General features: G+C 30.1%; 2 protein-coding genes across 2 annotated transcripts in view; one reads left to right on the top strand and one right to left on the bottom strand.

Annotated features, from left to right (window-relative positions):
• Positions 1-1,667: 1,667 nt before the first annotated feature.
• On the top strand, positions 1,668-3,293 carry LOC108746395 (COMM domain-containing protein 10). The gene is made up of 3 exons (XM_018483135.1): positions 1,668-1,909; positions 2,156-2,519; positions 3,035-3,293. Exons 1-3 carry the CDS (start codon positions 1,881-1,883, stop codon positions 3,233-3,235), a joined length of 594 nt encoding a protein of 197 aa, XP_018338637.1. The 5' UTR covers positions 1,668-1,880; the 3' UTR covers positions 3,236-3,293.
• A 1,669-nt stretch (positions 3,294-4,962) lies between these two features.
• LOC108746424 overlaps positions 4,963-14,419 on the bottom strand; it is a 33,564-nt gene continuing 24,107 nt past the window's right edge. Inside the window, exons 8-11 of the mRNA XM_018483198.1 lie at positions 13,987-14,289; positions 5,881-6,037; positions 5,555-5,715; positions 4,963-5,401 (exon numbers count right to left, since the gene is read on the bottom strand). Of these exons, the coding sequence (XP_018338700.1) occupies positions 5,076-5,401; positions 5,555-5,715; positions 5,881-6,037; positions 13,987-14,289 (947 nt within the window). The 3' untranslated portion in view covers positions 4,963-5,075. The remainder of the gene's footprint in view (positions 5,402-5,554; positions 5,716-5,880; positions 6,038-13,986; positions 14,290-14,419) is intronic.

The following is a 14,419-nucleotide window of genomic DNA, read 5'->3' as shown; positions in this document are numbered from 1 at the left end:
TACACACACACACACACACACACATATATATATATATATATATATATATGTATAATTTATTTTAACTCAGTTCTCACATGTACCTATGTATGTATAAAAACGCTGAGTGAAAAAGATTTGTTTTGAATTTTGCTAATAATGTATAAAACAAGTATATTAATAGCAGTCATTCAATAATTAGAAACTGCAATTGGACATAAAGCCAAATTACGATTAAAATTGATTTCGTTTGATGTAATTAATCCAAATTAATTATTGATTTGCATGTTATTCAAAACTTTTAAATAATTGTCAGATGTAAGTCATCGTTTCTCTTAGTTTATAATGCGTTAGCTTCAAAAAGCGCTACTATCTTATATTTCGGTGACAATGTGACAATAGTTCTTATAATTTTCAATGTCATTATTTTTGCTTCATATGTAATAAATATAACTGTCGATCAGTGAGGATAATAACATGTATGTTTAAGATTAAAAAATGGTAAAATGTGTTCAACAGCTAATACAAATAAAGATGGTTCTCTATATTTCTTTTTAGTTAATGAACTATAGTCTAAGTCAATTTTTAGCCTCCTGAAAAAGTCTGTAACTATGCGAACTTTATTTTTCTCTTGGTTTTATTTTTGTTTTTCACAGAATGATGTAATGCCATAATTTGTATCCCTAATTATCGTAAGATTAAATTTCATGATTCAAGGACTTTATTTCTGTAATTTTTCTGAAAAATTTTAATGTTATTCGTATACATATATAAAATAACAATTACAAGAATTGAATATGGATCTGGTTTAACAAGTGAAGTTTTTACATCAATTCTTTGTATTAACATTGTAAAATATTTCCCACAACCAATATTAACATATAAGGTTTTTTTAAGCATGCTAAAAATAGTAAAGATTCAATGATACAAAATACAATTTTCTTATAGTTATAATAATATATTGTTAAACGTAACTTATATTCTTCTCTTTGAAACACTTTAAATATTTATTATTAATAAAATTACATTACATAAATAATTATCACATAAATCTTTATGATTAACATTATAATATGAGAAATATTTTAAATGAAGAATAGAACTTATATTCAGCAAACAAAATGTTAGTAGTATATGCTATTAGTTTGTCAGCAGAAATTGATCATAATCTGTCATTTCATAATCATTTAAACGGTTATGAAATAACTAGTTTCTGCTCAGTTTCTGTAGTGTACCATTATATTTCTATTAATAGATTTCATTGTTTTCGCGAACAAAATGTAAATTATAGCGAACATTTGCAAAATTTTTTTTTTACAGATTTGATTGTTCGAAATAATTGCGACTTTCTATCATTATTAAAAATCGATAGAACTAAAATTACAAATATATTTCTCGAAATAATTGGCTACAGATCCATATTTTTTCTATTACGTCTAAAAATGTACAAAAATTATATCATAATTATAATGTTTGTAATCGGCAATATCATCTTCAATAAATTATATAAAACATTTTTTCTTAAAGAATTTAAAATAAAAAATTATAAAGAAATATTATCTCTTTCAGACGAAAAACCAGGAAAACCAAAACCATTAGATCTGTACTGTTGCAGTCAAGTGTAGATCATATAGAACTTGTGCAGTATCTTACTAAAGTAAGATAAAAGTATCTAAATATATATATAACCTATGGTTAAAGTCAGTTAAAGCATGAGTACGCTTAGTGTTTAGTGACGTTTAGGTTTAGCAAATCAAGAATGTTAGGAATTCATAACATTACATGAATGAAGCTTCAGTTTTTCAAGACTTTTTCGAAGAGAAAATTTTATGATGGATTTATGACATAACAACTAGATGTTATATGAAAAATGATACATAAGAATTCATCTCACCTATAAGATGGCTGCTTGGATCAACATAACTTCAAAGTATACTCTTGTTAAAATATTACAAACATAATTAGCACACGTACTTTGATAGTTAATAGCATCATAAAAGATAATGCCAATAAAGCAAACTTACAAGCGCTCCGAAAATCATCTTATTTTTATTATTTTCGTGCTGTACTGTTTATATAGCTAAATATAGCACATTACCTCAGTGACAACTTAATTTTCTTATTAAATTAATCTTATCAGTAACATGCAAATTTATTTGTATTATTGTTTTAACAGACTGGAGCATGGTTTGAAGATAGTGGCTCGAGTAGATAATAGCAAATTCCGACTTCTTGTTAACCGTATATGCCAGACCCTACAATCGAGCATTGACATGAAGGTGTTCAATGAAAAGGAAGAGGAAAAGCTGTTAGTTTCCTTAGATCTGACGAAAAATGAATTAGCTCTTCTGCTGGATACTATTACATCTGTCTACACGCAGGCTGCATGTAGCGTTGTCAAACCATCTGTCATGGAAGCAGTCATAAAAGATAATTTTAAATTAGACGAAGAAAAAATGTCAATCTTTACAAATGCCTGGATGACTTATGGAAAGGGTATTGTAGAGAATCTAAGGCAACAGTCTATTTTTCCTACTCAGGTATTTCAATATAGATAAAAAAAGATATTTGACGAATTATACAATTAGTGCACATTGATCATGGGGTGAATGAGAAAGGAATACATATATTTCTATATCGACTGAAAAATAATATTCTTTTTATATGATATTTAATATTTACTGTTTGTCATATTTGTGTTTGAAATAAGATGTTCATAGAAACTATTTAGAAAGGAAGATCTAAGTTTGAATTTTGGCTGGAAAGATATTTTTCGTGTATAAATAATTTCCTAATTTTACCAAATACTTATTTAATAATATTAAAATGTACATCAATTTAATGTGAAATTATATTTTTATCTTTGGTACAAGAATATTTCAAGACTAAATAATCGGCCCATGATTCGAAAGCAAAAAAATAAAATGTATAATATTCATAAAAAATTAATATTACTCAATGACTAAAAATATCAATCTTTTTTTATTCCGTATTATATATATTTCTTGTATATAATTTATATTTATTAAACTACATTTCTCTTTTATTTGACAAGGTGAAAGATATCAATTGGTGCCTAAATGTGCAATCATCGTCCTCTGCAATTTCCAAAGATGCACGACCTGTAGCATTGCTCCAACTAGGTCTGACTGGTGATAAGACATCTACGTTAACAATGGAGTTTGACAAGAAGCAATTAACAGAGCTTTATTATAATTTAGAAAAAATCCAAACTCAGCTAGATGCTCTTAAATAACATGGTTAATGTAGCTATTTATACACTACGCTTATATACTATAAGTAATCAATAAGTGTAATTTATTATGTAAAAATATATTTTGCAACATGCTTTTTTACATGTTTATTAGATTATCACAAGTGCGTGCTATTGTTATTTTTGTAGTTATTTTCTAACTTGTATATTTTTTGTTTCTAATTGTATATTTTTTAATAAATTGCAATGAAAATAATTTTACATTTATTTGCACACATATACAAGCGTCTGCTTTTTAAAAACAAATGTAATATTGGTCTTTGTCGCGCAATAAAGATAAATCTTTGGTAAATTAATTCTGTGACAATGAAGTTAAAATATAGCTTCTAGGTAAATACTTGTATGTATTTTTATTTTCTCGACAAATGTTTATGAAAATATAATCACATCTTTATGAAAATATAATCATACTTTTATGAAATGAATTTAAAATAATTATTACTGTCATGTTTCAATTAAGTCTCAATTTCATAACTCATTTCTTATCAGGTCATTTTATAATTTAATATAATAATATTCCATTTTGTTTTAATTCTGTAAATTTTTAATTTTCATTTTTGCTACATTTTTGTTGCAAAAACTTTATTCATCTTGTTCACTAAAAAAAAATTAAAATTTAATACTTGATTGATCTTACTACTTTTCAGATACTTGTCGATATCAGAATATTAAGATCAATCTAAGATGCTTATGAGCATCAATGTAATTAAATTGCTTAATTATCAATTGCAATTACATCATTATATATAAATGAATTTGATAGTAATAAATATTTACTTATAAAAAATATACATTAAGAGACCATTGTCGATTTGTATACGTTTTAGTATTATTTTTTGGCTACCAATACTATTGTTTATGATAAAAACGATCGTAAACTGCCGTATTTTGCTGCAACACATGATGAGACAAAGAGAATGTCTGTGCTGATGTTCTGTCGCAATCCTACCATTTACTGGCATCACTTCTATAGGAAGAGGTCGATTATGTCTTTACAGTTATGATCGCGCCTTTTCTCTTTGACGATAACATCAAACTGGTTATAAAATTTAATAAAATTCTTTTTTCTATTTATATTTATACTAGTAAATTTGCGTAATGTTCTCTCAATATACGAATTGTTAAAGAATATTATTACAACCACTTGTGATATTTTTTTTACAACAGACGTATTGACACAAATTCAAAAAAGATGTATTATAATGATTCTTTTTCTTTTAAAGAAAAATTCTATAAAAACGTGTTTAATCAATAAATATTAATTGATAATCCTACGCGCTATTTAATATATCAACTTAAAACATGTAATAACCTCAGTGAGCCACTCACAATACAAAGGTTTTATTTGACGTTACAATGTTAAGTGACAATTTTCCTTATTTAACATTTGGTCAACAATAAAGATGAAATAATTCTGAGAACACTGTGAGCATCATATAATAACATACAATATGTATCGAGATGATTATTTAGCATTATGGAAAAAGGATAACAATTAGATGCGATAGAAAAGAGCTAGAGTATTGACTTAAATTTATATTACATTTACAGAATTTTTTAAGAAAGCATATATACATCTGTTTTTATGTAATTACTTCTTATTTGCTAGAAATATACAATAATGTTAAAATTGTAAGAATATATTCTTATTTTAATTATACATATATATTGTAAAATATATATTTACACAAATTTATGAAAGTTGCTAAAGTAGTTCTATACATACGAAATATTGACTTTTGTTTATAACTTTCAAGTGTTTGTAACTTTTACAAAACGTAGTCTTTTTGCTTCTCTAATTTAAATGTTGATAATTAATATATTATAGTACACCATTCTCGAAGGTTTTAGATGATATTCCGTGAGCTTTCTCCACACGCGGACTTCTGTTAGGCAGGACGCTCTCAAGGCTCGAACTGTGACTGTTGTCTTCAATAAATTGAAAATTGATCTTTCCCTGATTCTCAATATGTTTCTCTCTGCATGATCTCGCGCTCCGTTTCCTTTCTTCAGGAGATAAGGTTTCCAAAACTTTAGGTGTCTTACGGATAAAGATTCGCGCCTTGCACACCACCAACACCACGACTATTATCATCAGGAACAAGACCACGGCCGTTAGAGTCCCCACAATCCATCCTAGTTTCTCATCTGCACACGATACGAAACATGTCAAAAATTATCTCTTGTGTTGCGAGAAGGATGTACAAGATATAATAAAAATGGAAAACTAATAAACTATAAAATAATTTTAAAAAAGAAGTAAGGAATGAATAATGAGATGTGTGCAATAAAAGCAAAGACCTGTTAAAGTGTTCAACAGAACGAGTGTCGCGTTTCCTATCTCGACATCGGCATTATCATTGTTGATCGTAAATCTGCAGGTCCATTGTCCTAGATCAGTGTGATCCGGTTTGAAGATCAGCTTGCATACACCTGTAGTATAATCCATTTGCAAGCTGTGCCTGCATTACGGCGTAAGAAAAGTGTGTTACAATGGATGCATAATAAGAAAGACAATATAATATGTATTAGGTACCGCGGAAAGTTTGTGTCGGTTTTTCAAGAGATATATTTATAGGGGAAAAAAAAACTTTTCGCGATATCTAATATATTGCAAAAGATATTACCTCGTTTTTTTCGCAAGCTGCCTGCTGGAGTTTTGATATACGTGAACATTTGGAGCGTGAATCCAGTGGCATTTGGCCTCCGATGACACAGATCCGACTCTACACGCAAGAGTGACCATTTTGTGAGGTGCAGCCCAAACTGCGATAGTGACGGGGTCTAAAAAAAAAACGATCAATACTTCTTGAATTGATCTTTCTTTTAATCCTTACAGCCTCAAGGATTTTTCAAAATCCACAGTTCATCAAAAATATTTATCAAAAGTATTACATATTGTTAAATTTAATGTGTTATATCTTGCTTATCGTTATACAGTAGACTCTCGAATATTTTAAGTGTCAAAAATATTAAAATATTTATGATTTCATTTTTTTTTACTGAACCAGTTTTTCTCTAACACTTCCGAGTTTTTAAAAATCGCTTTTTTGTTAAAGAGACAAATTTGCTTTTAACGTGGATTTTTCTTGAGACCATCAGGAAAGCAGTTTTTGAAGTTTTTCCCACTCACCAAAAATCGCTAAATCTCCGGTGCAGATTATCCATTTTGATCACCAACCACCATACGTTTGTGCATCGATGACTGTCGTGGCTTGATAGATGTTTGAATCGTTAGATCGTGCAACGCTGATTTCGCGTGCATTGATGACATTAGAAAAATCCCAAAAGAAATATTTCAAGCGCTATATTTATCAAACAATATTCAAACATTTTAATGTTAGACGTAAATGTCACAAGTAAACTGTGTGAAATAAAAATTATATTAAAAATATTGTTTTCTATATTAAAATATCAAGTTAAAGGACGATGGTTTATATGAAATATTAAATATTCTATCTATAGCTTATATTTCATATACTTATGTGTGTATAATTTTGTATTACTATCGCGTTGCTTGAAATCGATAGACTAAATGTAACAATAATATAACTTCTTCGTAAATGTCATGTCTTCTCTAAAAAATTAGCGCCTGCAATATTTTTCCGTGGATATATTTGATTAATTATCGCTATTTGTGTTGTGCGCATCAGAAATTGTGGCAGCCGCCTTAAACCCAAAAAGAGCTCCTTCAGGTTCAGCTGTAATGTAGTTAGTAACGGGATGATGGAAATGAGAAGGTCGCTGTGACATTTTCACATTACTATTTATTTAGACGAGAAAGAAAAAAAAACAGTTTACAGCAACTCAGAGACTCAAAACGCGCTCGAAGACGCGCGAATACCTCGCGGTGCTTAACGATACTTAATGGCACATGAAGATTCATACACTCTGCGAGTGAATCGCTACTCAAATTTGATCGCGTGCATATTTTGTCATTGTAATTATTTGTAAAGCACAGCATTAACGTAGAGTATAATATCTGCATTCGTGACTGAACAGATAATTAATTGCCTCTGTAATTATGCTAGTTTAAATTAAATTTGTTTGAAACTCCTCATAGTAAAGTTTACGGTTCAAGAAATATTTAATTAGTTATTGGAGACCTAAAATGACATGAGATGATGCCTTTGCACTATTGATCAACGAGCTGAACGAATGTTACTCGTCGCGAACATGAATTTTCTGAACGCTAAAACCTTAACGCTAAAAATTGCCTACTTAGTATTAAATGCACTAGCGGCTAATCATAAGTCATAATTATGAATCGTATATATAACGGACATATATGAAAATCGACTACAAGTTAAACAATGAAAGGTAGAAGCGTGATATTAACTTAAGGATAATGACTTTCTATAATAAATAATGTGAAATGTGGGACGGGAGACGCAGTCAGTGATGCTTGTGTATACATTTATCTATCGTCGTTTAATACTCTCATTTAGATAATTTTTTATTAATTTGTAACTTATTGTGTGTGGTTCTACTATATTTTTATATATACAAAATATATGTATTTCATAAAGACCACATTGAGTTCTAAATCATCATTCAATTATTTAAAAATAGACTAAGAAAGTAATATAAGCAATTATTATTGCAACATTATTGGAATCAGGAAAAATTATCTAATTAATTTTAATTAAAGTTAGACGAAAAATTAGTTATTTGATCTTTTCTCTGTAATCTATAAATTCGTAGATAACATAATGCAGGATACTATGTGAGAAACTTTTTGTATAAAATATTTTCTCTTATATATAATATTTTTAATTTATATACATATATCGATGTTAAAATCATAAATTTCGCGCTTTATTTAACTAGAATGTTTGTTAACTAAATGCAAAATCTCGTTTAAACGCAGTCTCGCCGTATTAAAAATATAAATAGGAAATTGTGAATGGCATTGCTAATAATAAATATTTTTAAAGAAGAAAATAATTTCATGTACTAATCGAGAACAAATGTAAAAAATAAGAAATATAATAAACTTTTCATTTTTAATTTATCCTTTAATGGCTATTTGCAATATAGCTACTTCAATATTTCTTTTATTATATCTATTAGTAAACAATAATGCCAATTAGTGCCAATAGTAAATAATAATGACAATCACTGCCAAACGCAACGTGAACGCGTATAAATAAATACATTTACAAGTACTTGATGCTTTATTATCTTTCTTTTGAGATGTTTTTATATACTTATGTCACGGTTTGATCACGACTTTCACATGAGCTTGAGTGTGCGATTCGTTTTTCGTTACTAAACAACTTGCCTAAGCGTTTGTCACGTAAGTTAGAATTATTCTGTTATTCTCATAAAAAAAAATTGTACATTATTTTTAATTTTTTAAGTATTCTCTCCGTTAATTTGGAAATTCGATGAACAAGCGCTTGGACACAATACATATCTTATACAAAAATATTTTATACAATACTACATCTCGTCACAGATTATTCTCTCTTAATATTGCGTTTTATATGACGACTAGTCAGTATTGAACCTTTTCTATTTTAATTCTTTTGCTATATTGAGAAGTATCCGTATAATTTGTTATATTATACTAATAAAATTTATTTACACACATTCACCTTGTGTTTGATTTTGATTGACATTATTGTTTACTAATTTATTCCTGTAGTCTTTTTCTTTTTAACTTATATATGTGTTATATTATAATACATGTTATATATTGCAATATGTGATTTATTTAATCATGTTTCATATCTTTATTATAAATAAAAGTAGAAATATTTTTTTATGATATCATTATTATTTTTTATTTTAAACAGAAAAATTCTTGCAACGGAATTCATGAAACGGAATTTCAATTTTATCTAATAACAAATTTATATGTGTCTAATTTTAAAGTTAAAATGTTTTTTAACACATAGAGTCATATAATTTATATGCATGAGAAAGAATAATTTGGCGATAATAATAGCATGGATGAATACGTGGATGAATTACCGTGGAAAAAAAATCGCAATTAATTACAACTCGTATGTGAAGCCTTCTTAATCTCTAGGGATAACAAGAAAAGCTGATAGGATTGTTAATTTGTGGTTTACCAGGCGGCACACAACGAACCGATAAATCTCACGGTTTATCGGAGAATCTCGAATGATGAACAGTAATGGGCACTACCGTCTTTGATAATGCAAAATGATCTAACACTAGTAAATGCAAATGCACGACAACGTAATTAAATTAAAAATGGATACCACATGCGGCGATAAAGCAAAGAATGTTGACGTAATGCGTAATCGAATGATAATTTCGTAATTTTAATATGCATTAAAAAGATGTACTTGGATTGTCGCTATAAACGTTGAACGCGTTTATATACTTTTCGCGTTCTGTTCAACAGAGTTTTGCACGATTTAATCTTATGTTAAGATTAAATCGTGTAAATTACATACATATTTTTTGTATATATGGATACTAAATGAATATCCTTATAACACATAACTTCAATAAAAATGCATTATTTTTCAACAAATTTCTTTTTTCAGAAAGACACGAAATGTCGAATAAAAAATTAGATAGCCAATAACTGAATTCTTAGATCCAATTATCAGCTACGTTTGGTTTATTTTCTACTATAAAATCTCATAAAATTAAAAAAAATATGATTTTTTTCACCGAATTGTAAAACACAAAGAAAAAATTCGCAAGAATTCTCAAAAGAAATTTCCGAGAATGCCAGCGATGTTTCGGCAAGTTTAATAAATTAACTAAAATTAAAAAAATACAATTCTAATTAAAAAATTTTAATGTAAAATTCTTTTCTGAATTGCACAGAAAGATTTTGCTGAAGTATCTAAGAATTTAGCTAGATACAGATCTGAAAATAATATTCTTGGACCGTCAAAATAATTGGTGATTCAGAATAACCCCGTGTCCTTGCAAAGACGTGTTCCTGAACTGAGTTCTGAGAAAATTTTTCCTTTACAAAAAAAAAGGAGTCTCCATAAGGGCCGATTTAGGCACTCTCCGGATTTTGCTCAAACACATAACAATCGATTTCTTGAGATCAATTATATTCACTTCAAGTGATTTTAGCTAAAACGGAGCGATGGTGTTGCTATAGGAGTCTCCATAAAGCCGGTTTTCGGCCTATTTTAATTTCATTTTAAATAATCGGAAATGTTTTATTATTGTAAGAATTATCTGAATCAGAGGTAATTTTTGCTTAAACGAATGTATTTAACACCTGTTATCTTGTAATACAACAATAAAAAGTGCTGCACACAAACCAATTTTTTTATAAAACGCTTGATCTCAAAAAATAGATTTTTATTTGTTTGAAAACAAAATCTGGTGGGTGCCAAAATCGGCCCTTATGAAAACTTCTTGTTTTTGTAAAGGAAACATCGTCTCAGAATTCAGTTAGGAATACGAGATTATTCTGAATCACCTTGTTATAGAACGCTTTAATTAAAATGTTAGAAATTTTTGCAGCATATAATGAAAAAAGTCACTTTCAGAAAATTATTTTCAGATTTATGTCTAGTTAAATTTTTAGATACTTCAATAAAACCTTTCTGTGCAGGCGATATTCGATAATTAATAATTTATTATATCCGTCAAAACTAGCAGTTCTAAGCTTTATCACGCTATTATACCCAAACAACACAGTAACGTTCAAAATACGTTTAAAAAACGTTATAAAAATCGTATATAAAATAAACATATAAACTGAAAATAAACATTTAAAGTTTGGTATGTTTTTTAATGAAGTTTATAAGACGTTTATAACGTTTATTAAGCATTTTTTGCTAATTTAGAATATAGTTCTTATTCGAGACATTTCGACGTTTCAATAAACGTTACGTTTAATATTAATAACGTCTGTTTCACGTTTTTATACGCATAAAAAAAACGTTTCGACTAAATGTTTTTTAAATAAAGCATTGTCTGCTTGGGTATTCTACTTAATCAGATATAATACTGCCTGAGACAGAGTGCGAAAATTGCTATCTTAGACATACTAAAGGATTTGAGTATCCTTTCAACGATCGTTACGCGCGTTGAAACAGATGACAAAACTTAATCGACGAAGCGGCGTAAAATCGTTCTCGTACGGTCATCTTTTATGATATACAATAAAATCAATCGCGATTGTTTCTTTAGCACACACGTGGGCAGCGAACAGCCCGGCAACACTCGCGCTTCCACATCTATACGGAAAAAACGATTCTACTAAAATATTAAAAAATTTAAGTAAATACGGATTTGAAAATAATTTTGATGGACTATCAAAATGATTATGTAACTCAAGCGTGATGAGCAATGCTGCGAAAAATTTGAATACTCTAGCAATTCTGATGAAATTTTTTATTAACAAAATATTATTTTTTTCAGTAATGAGTGACATTTCCAATTCGTTACAAGTAATGTTTGACTTTTCTAACTCTAATGTTATCATTACCGTTATGAAAAATTCACAACGTCATTACCAAATTGTTATTGTAACAAAGTAATGATAAAAAGTAACGGCATGTAACGCGTACTTCTATTCTTTGTTTTTAGGTAAAATAATCTTGAAAAATATACACACAATCTATTTTATTTTTTGTTAATAAATACTTTGCTAATTAATGTTTATTTTAAAGAACGAGATTTTTTTCTAAAAGATAGATCTCCCCTACACGAATACTTTTTGCACTCACTGTAATCATTTTGATAGTCCAACAAAATTATTTTCTAATGTAATAGGTATAATAGTTAAATGTTTAGATACTTCAGCAAAACCATTCTTTCCGTGCATAATCTAGTAAAATAAAGCTTCATCAGACATGCAGGTCTATCACCTTCCATCCATAATAATTTTCAGGACATTTGAGCTTCCACGATCAATTGGATTTGCTTTCTCGTAACATCGTTATTGAACGCGGATCCTCGTCACTTGGAAGACAACAGATGTGGGACGATGAGTTATGCACAGTTTATCTTTCAGTTGAACGACTAGATAGCGTAATGAGGCCAATGAGGACTGAGTTATCGCCACGAACCAACTTCGCAAATATTGAAACTAACTTTCCTCACTGCAACGAGACATATCGAATTGCTTAAAAAGTAAAGGAATTTATTCCAAAGGTAACTTATTTGGTAAAATTAAGTCCCTCGTGAGATTTTATATAATATCTGTTGTCAATATTAAGTATAAAGAGTGTAATAATTCTGTAAAGAAAATTGCACAATTAATTAAAAAAAAAACTGCTAATTCTTTGGTAACTTTATTAATTTCGTTAATTAATAATGTTTTCTGATCGCTGTGACATGAGGTACAAATTCTGTTCGTGTCGAAGAAGCTTTATTTACCGCAGATTGCAAAGACGTGTGTCTTAGAATCCGTGGCCTATACACTTATACACGCATATATCGCGGCACGTGTAGTTCTCATACTCATACAGCTCGTCTAGATGCTTTCACGATCGCGGTTTATTGCGACAGTCGTCACGACAAGGCCATGGATTTTCATCGTAAATAATAAATTCAAACGTATATAATATATACGTCCTACGATTTTATTTTCACAGAGACGCGACTGTAGCCAGGCTTGGAACAAGAGTATATTTCATGAAACTCAGAACGTGACGATTAATTAGATTTGATATAAAAAACGGAAAAAAAAGAACGGTTTTGCTAAAATATCTAAAAATTTAGATATGATGTAGATTCAAAAATAATTTTGTCGGACCGTCAAAGTAATTACGTAGGAAACTCAAACACGATGAGCAATGCTGCAAAAAGTTTTGAAATTTCTAGCAAAAACGTTCTTTCTGTGAATAATGATTTGAAAGTTAAGGATGAGATAAAAAATTTCCGCGTCGTTTTAATATCAATAATGTCTACTAAATTATTATCTATGCTATTTTCATACAGTTCCTATTACGTGATATAGTTGCCCGTCAATTTGAGTTTCATGAAATATACATACGACCGGTGTAACCGAAGGTGCTAGTTCTTCCACACGCGAGAGATCCTTTTCCACGTGACGGCTCGCTTATATGGTCCTTATGTGCGCTTCTTGCACGCAAGATCCTTCTCACGCGAGGCACTCTGAGAAAATTTATTGTAGTCTAACAACTGCGACGTCTTGGACATAATACATATTCAATGATAAAGCCGGCCCCGATGAACTTTATGTACTGGTGTAAAATGTTACTGATTCAGTTCGTTTCTGTCATTGATTAAAAGTCCATGAAATAAAAGTAATCGCAAGAATCAAAATCTCTTTCGGTTGATGATGAATCAAGGCCTCCGCAAATAGAAGAATGGAATGCGATTACATTTTTTAGAATTATCGACTGTAAATTAAAAAGTAAAATCTAAATACTAAAGATGCGTGGAATGCGAGAACATTTATTACAATAATCGAATACTGTAAATTAAGAAGAAGGATCTAAATGCTATGAAGAAAACAAAGAGACAAACTGCGTATATACTTCGAAGATTCAATTAAAAAAGTCGACGGTTTGAAAAGGAAATAGGCAAACGCTGAATTAATAGCAACACAGTACTCTTAAGTCCTCTGTATCCTCTGAGCATTTCGATCATTTGTAATTTACAGTATTCTATGGCGATTTACGACGCATAATTTAGCCTAGACCGAGCGCAGCGGAATCGCGGGACGATCGATTAATGGTGCTTCCTTCACCGTAGTGATGAAGAAACGACACTAAACCGACCGTCTTATTGTTAGTTCTCGATGATACCTGGCTCGAGAAGGCTCAGCTTCGCGGGTGGCGCGTCCGTGTAGTTCTGCTGGCCGTGTATCCTAGCGCCGCAGGTCCATAGACCTTCTTGCTCGGCGAGAGCGTGGCTCAGGCGAACGCTGCAGTCGCGAGCCTCGTTTCCGGCTGCTGGAAACTGCTTCACCACCACGGTGGTGTTAGAATTGACTGGGTTGAGTGACCACCGGCACTGCTCCACTGCCGAGGACGTCACGCAGCGCAGCAGCACGCTGCCGCCGGAGGAGATCTGGATATCCTGCGACAGCTCTGAGAACTTTACTTCCTCTGGAAAGAGATGTCAGCGACACATTAGAATCAGAATTAGAATGTAAAAAATTAAAATGAAAATTAATCCATCTGTGTGTGTGTGTGTGTGTGTGTGTGTGTGTGTGTGTCAGAACGAATTTCCAAAAGG

This window comes from Trachymyrmex septentrionalis, unplaced genomic scaffold (assembly GCF_001594115.1).
Source record: "Trachymyrmex septentrionalis isolate Tsep2-gDNA-1 unplaced genomic scaffold, Tsep1.0 scaffold17, whole genome shotgun sequence".
Lineage (NCBI taxonomy): Eukaryota > Metazoa > Arthropoda > Insecta > Hymenoptera > Formicidae > Trachymyrmex > Trachymyrmex septentrionalis.
Note: the sequence above shows the minus strand (reverse complement) of the source record. Positions and strands in the feature narration are given on the sequence as shown.

Coding starts and splice junctions, on each gene's coding strand:
- LOC108746395 (XM_018483135.1), top strand. CDS start 1,881: ATGGCTGCTTGGATCAACATAACTTCAAA. Junction 1,910..2,155: donor TGGATCAACATAACTTCAAA/GTATACTCTTGT, acceptor TTGTTTTAACAG/ACTGGAGCATGGTTTGAAGA. Junction 2,520..3,034: donor AGTCTATTTTTCCTACTCAG/GTATTTCAATAT, acceptor TTATTTGACAAG/GTGAAAGATATCAATTGGTG.